This window comes from Armigeres subalbatus, unplaced genomic scaffold (assembly GCF_024139115.2).
Source record: "Armigeres subalbatus isolate Guangzhou_Male unplaced genomic scaffold, GZ_Asu_2 Contig1871, whole genome shotgun sequence".
In the NCBI taxonomy this organism is placed as follows: domain Eukaryota; kingdom Metazoa; phylum Arthropoda; class Insecta; order Diptera; family Culicidae; genus Armigeres; species Armigeres subalbatus.
In genome coordinates, this window is record NW_026942696.1 from 57,229 (window position 1) to 62,460 (window position 5,232).

The 5,232-nt window shown below is 46.2% G+C and overlaps 2 protein-coding genes across 3 annotated transcripts in view; one reads left to right on the forward strand and one right to left on the reverse strand.

The window, feature by feature from the left end:
* The window catches only part of LOC134203475 (ADP-ribose glycohydrolase OARD1-like), a 32,739-nt gene extending 27,880 nt beyond the window's left edge, over positions 1-4,859 (forward strand). Inside the window, exons 2-3 of one of the 2 annotated variants that reach the window (XM_062678347.1) lie at positions 4,308-4,610; positions 4,664-4,857. In XM_062678347.1, the coding sequence (XP_062534331.1) occupies positions 4,308-4,610; positions 4,664-4,813 (453 nt within the window). In that variant the 3' untranslated portion in view covers positions 4,814-4,857. Of the gene's footprint in view, positions 1-4,307; positions 4,611-4,663 lie in introns of both variants that reach the window. The other variant, XM_062678348.1, reaches the window with a different exon arrangement.
* LOC134203477 (dnaJ homolog subfamily B member 13-like) overlaps positions 4,848-5,232 on the reverse strand; it is a 1,326-nt gene continuing 941 nt past the window's right edge. Inside the window, exons 2-3 of the mRNA XM_062678349.1 lie at positions 5,035-5,232; positions 4,848-4,973 (exon numbers count right to left, since the gene is read on the reverse strand). The exon at positions 5,035-5,232 is cut by the window's right edge and continues 341 nt beyond it. Of these exons, the coding sequence (XP_062534333.1) occupies positions 4,882-4,973; positions 5,035-5,232 (290 nt within the window). The 3' untranslated portion in view covers positions 4,848-4,881. The remainder of the gene's footprint in view (positions 4,974-5,034) is intronic.

Consider the following 5,232-nt stretch of genomic DNA (forward strand, 5'->3'; position numbering starts at 1 on the left):
TGGGAAGTTAATTGAGAAATCGATAGCGTGCAGGATCTGAATGTAGGTCAAGCCCCTTTCGGAAGCAGCGTTCTGCAGCGCTGGTGCAAGTTTGGATACTCGATTGCAACACTTGCATACATACGATGACATCAAATCCCACATCGTTATTTGCACGTGAACTAGTACCAAGAACACATTTTGAATTTCTCGAAATTGTATACGAACAGTTTCTGGTGTTCGTCAAGGCCAATTGAGTTGTAAACCATGTGAGCGCGACTACAACAGTACATATACGATTTCGCTTCTATGGGTAGATATGCGACAACAGGTTGGTTGGTCGACGCGGTACAGAGCGGTAGCATTGCTCTAATGAAACCGCACGGTATGGGGACCATGTGCGGCTGACTCAGCAGCACAACCACCCGTAGAGGTTTGTTTACGTTTTGGTCGCGAAGAAGCATCATTCGCCGTACAGGAGGCAACCACTACCAGTTGGAAGCAGCTGATTGAATGTGTTGTTTACTACATTTGGATAAACGTGGATAGTTGGCGGGGAAGTTATCCATGAATGAAACGCGATCAACCGCAAGTGCGCGTGTGCAGAATTTACAGTGGAATAGTTGTATGTTGTTCAGGGTGCTGGTTGGGATTTATTGCTTTTGAAGGTATCACGCGACAAATTTTAACCGATTTTGTTGACTATTTTTAGTCAATAAGATTCCTAATCTGCTAGTTCCATCAGTTCAATGAAATATCAAAAGTAATATGTGTTAACGATCTTCTGATATCAGAATACCCGAGTTTGGCAGATTAGACGAATTTGGTGGACGGACGTTTCTTATTAATAAGGAAGAATACTGTTTAGGCCTCACCCAAAATGCACCAGCTTGGGCTAAACAATTTATTATTATTATTATCAATTTCAATCAAGATTAAAAGTATCAGTTGCTAACGATTCGATTTGATTTCAGTTGCTCGTTTAGTATGTGACCGCAACTACTCAGAAATAATTTCAGAATTCCCCGATAAAATGGGTAGATGATATTTAAGACATTGGAGATCAATGACTGATGTCAATGAGTGCATTATTACAGAAACAATATTATATTAGGTCGATACATTTCGAAGGGTATTTAAATCTCGTCAACAACTTGACGACGGTATTTTTCGGCTCTTTCAGTCTTTACGATAAGCTAAAACGGGTTTTACGTCAACTATCCGACGTTTCGGTGTTTATTACATCTTCTTCAGGGATTTAGAGGCTGCGTTTTGTTGTACTTGTGTGTGTCATGTCCGACATGTTGCTGTCTAAGAGTTCTACTAATGGCGTCAAACTACGGTGCATGTGTTTCAATTTTGTGCACTCCACTGTTCTATTGAAATATTTCTACGAAAAGCATTGTTGCTTTCTGCACCTTTTATTATTTTTATTATCAGACTAAGGTCGGAGTGGCCTGTGCGATATATAAAAGTCGTCTCCATTCAGCTCGGTCCATGGCTGCACGTCGCCAATCACGCAGTCTACGGAGGGTCTGGAAATCGTCCTCCACCTGATCGCCTCCACCAGGTGCCCGCTGTGCACCTCGCTTTTTTGTTCCCGTCGGATCGTTGTCGAGCATCATTTTCACCGGATTACTGTCCGACATTCTGGCTACGTGCCCGGCCCACCGCAGTCTTCCGATTTCCGCGGTGTGAACGATGGATGGTTCTTCCAACAGCTGATACAACTCGTGGTTCATTCGCCTCCTCCACGTACCGTTCGCCATCTGCACACCACCATAGATGGTACGCAACACTTTCTTTTCAAAAACTTCCAGTGCGCGTTGGTCCTCCACGAGCATCGTCCAGGTCTCGTGTCCGTAGAGAACTACCGGTCTTATAAGTGTTTTGTAGATAGTCAGTTTGGTACGGCGGCGAACTCTATTCGATCGGAGCGGCTTACGGAGTCTAAAGTACGTACGATTTCCAGCCACTATGCGCCTCCGAATTTCTCTGCTGGTATCGTTATCGGCGGTCACCAGTGAGCCCAAGTACACGAATTCTTCAACCACCTCGATTTCGTCACCACCGATAGAAACTCGTGGTGGGTGGCTTATATTGACCTCTCTTGAGCCTCTTCCTATCATGTACTTCGTCTTCGACGTGTTGATGACTAGTCCAATCCGTTTAGCTTCGCTTTTCAGTCTGATGTAGGCTTCCTCCATCCTCTCAAAGTTACGTGCCATGATATCAATGTCGTCGGCGAAACCAAATAACTGGACGGACTTCGTGAAAACCGTACCACTCGTGTCAATCCCTGCCCTTCGTATTACTCCCTCCAAAGCGATGTTGAATAGCAGACACGAAAGACCATCACCTTGCCGTAACCCGATCCATCGTCGCCTTGATCAACCTTATCAGTTTATCCGGAAATCCGTTTTCATGCATTAGCTGCCAAGGCTGGTCCCGATCGATTGTATCATATGCGGCTTTGAAGTCGATAAATAGATGATGTGTGGGCACGTTGTATTCGCGGCATTTCTGCAATATCTGACGTATGGCGAACACCTGGTCTGTGGTAGAGCGTTCACCCATAAATCCCGCCTGGTACTGCCTCACGAACTCTTTTGCAATTGGTGTTAGTCGGCGGCATAAAATTTGGGAGAGTACCTTGTAGGTGGCGTTCAGCAATGTTATTGCGCGGTAGTTGCTACAATCCAGCTTATCGCCCTTTTTGTATCTTCCTGCTAGCGCTTTTTCCTCCGGAAAATCGAGTTTTGTCTATTCCGCACCCGTTCCGCACTAACTGCTCACATTCGCCGTCATACCAGTCGTTTCTCTGATCCGGAGCCATCGTGCCTAGTGCAGCAGTTGCGGTGCTTCCAATGGCGGATCGAATATCTCTCCAGCCATCTTCAAGAGATGCTGCGCTTAGCTGCTCTTCCGTTGGGAGTGCCACTTCCAGCTGCTGCGCGTAGTCTTGGGCTAGTCTACCGTCTTGTAGCCGCCCAATATTAAGCCGCGGCGGACGACTCCGACGCGTGTTGATCACCGTCGAGAGTTTTGAGCGCAGACATACTGCAACAAGGTAGTGGTCGGATTCAATATTCGCACTGCGGTAAGTGTGTACGTTCGTGATGTCGGAGAAGAATTTACCGTCGATTAGAACGTGGTCGATTTGGTTTTCCGTTACTTGATTAGGTGATTTCCATGTGGCCTTGTGGATATTCTTGCGGGGGAAGAAAGTGCTTCGGACTACCATTCCGCGGGAGGCTGCAAAGTTTATGCATCGTTGGCCGTTGTCGTTCGATACGGTATGCAGACTATCCGGTCCGATGACCGGTCTATACATTTCCTCCCTTCCTACCTGAGCGTTCATGTCACCGATGACGATTTTGACGTCCCGCAGTAGACATCCATCGTATGTCTGCTCCAGCTGCGGCAGTGCACGTTGATGATGCTATAGTCGAAGAAACGGCCTTTAATCCTCAGCTTGCACATCCTTGCGTTGATTGGCTGCCACCCAATCACGCGTTGGCGCATCTTTCCCAGCACTATGAAGCCGGTTCCCAGCTCGTTGGTGGTGCCACAGCTTTGGTAGAAGGTAGCTGCTCGATGCCCGCTTTTCCACACTTTCTGTCCTGTCCAGCAGATTTCCTGCAGCGCTACGACATCGAAGTTCCGGGGATGTAATTCATCGTAGATTATCCTGTCGCATCCTGCGAAGCCTAGCGACTTGCAGTTCCATGTTCCAAGCTTCCAATCGTGATCCTTTATTCGTCGCCTAGGTCGTTGCCGATTGTATCGAGTCGTATTATCTTCTATGTCGTTCGTAATAGTTGTTTTTAAAGGCGGCTTATTGGGCCTGCGCAAACCTCCTGTCTCGTCGGAGGGCCGTCGTGTCAGGGCTGTTTAGCGTCCCACCTAACACCAGGACTTGGGCTTGTGCGCTTTGAGCGGCACACGGTCGCTTTGGCGGAGCCTACTTGCGGATTCATGCAGCTTTTTATAGAGGGCCCACTGTCAAACCCCACCACATCCTAGGCAGGCGCCACAACTCGCAGATGGCCTGGGGAGGGATCGTCAAGCCCTTGGACATAATCCCTGCTGCCGCTTTCGATAAAAGCTGTGTCAATGTTTTATCGCCCGCGCACTTCGTGTAGTCGTTATGTTTATGGTTTTACAAATATTTAAAGGTACCAACTGATGTTTACCCTTAGTTATAGTTTTCTAGAAATAAAAGGGGGGCGTTTTGGCCAGGTGGGACGCATCATACCGTCTTTCCCTATTGAACAACTTTTCATTCAACCTAAATATTAAATTAATAGTTCTTTTTTTCTCCACAGGCTTCCAAAATGGCGGGATGCGTTCGCGAAATCGAGGGCGATCTGTTCGCCGTTCCCAAAGATCACTCCCTGGCGCACTGTGTCGCTGCTGATTTGAAAATGGGCGGCGGCATTGCGGTAAAATTCAAACAGGTTTTCAAACAGGTCGATGAACTCAAGGCCCAAAAGGTTGGCGTTGGCGGGGTTGCGGTACTCAAGGATGGCGAACGGTTCGTGTACTACCTGGTCACGAAGCGTGGTTCGATGGACAAACCGACGTATGGCGATCTAACGAACTCGCTGGACGCCATGCGGAAACATATGGTAGGATGAAGGTCAAGGTTGAAACGGATTTGTTTTACGTTTAAACATTTTAGGTTGCAAACGGTGCTAAAAAGCTGGCTATACCAAGGATCGGGTGTGGCATTGATGGACTTGAGTGGTCAAAGGTAAAAGGTATTCTTAATTCTACTTTTGAACAAGACAAAGATGTTGAAGTTGTTGTGTTTAATTTTGTTCCAAAATAATTATATTTGAACTAATTTGTACAATTAAAATCTCATGTTCCTTCGTAGTGAATAAATTGATCAATCCTTCATTCAATATTGCTAGTGGCTTCATTAACCTCGTCGAATAAATGCCGAAATTTTTCCCTGAGGTTCTTAGATATGAAACTGGGAAACGATACTAAAAGAAAAAATGAAATCAATTTATATTCGATGGGTACAACAAACAGGAACATACGTACTCGAAAAAGTTATATACAAATCACCTCGCTTAGTCTGGTTCTCCGAATCAGGTATTGGCAATCCTTCACCTTTTATGATTTTCAAATAACCTGGATGGACAACGTCTACAATTTGTATCACAAGTTTCCTACCATCAACGCCAACGAATTCCAGTGGAAAGCCAATCAGAGCGTCTTTCAAGCTTATCCGAACCTCCA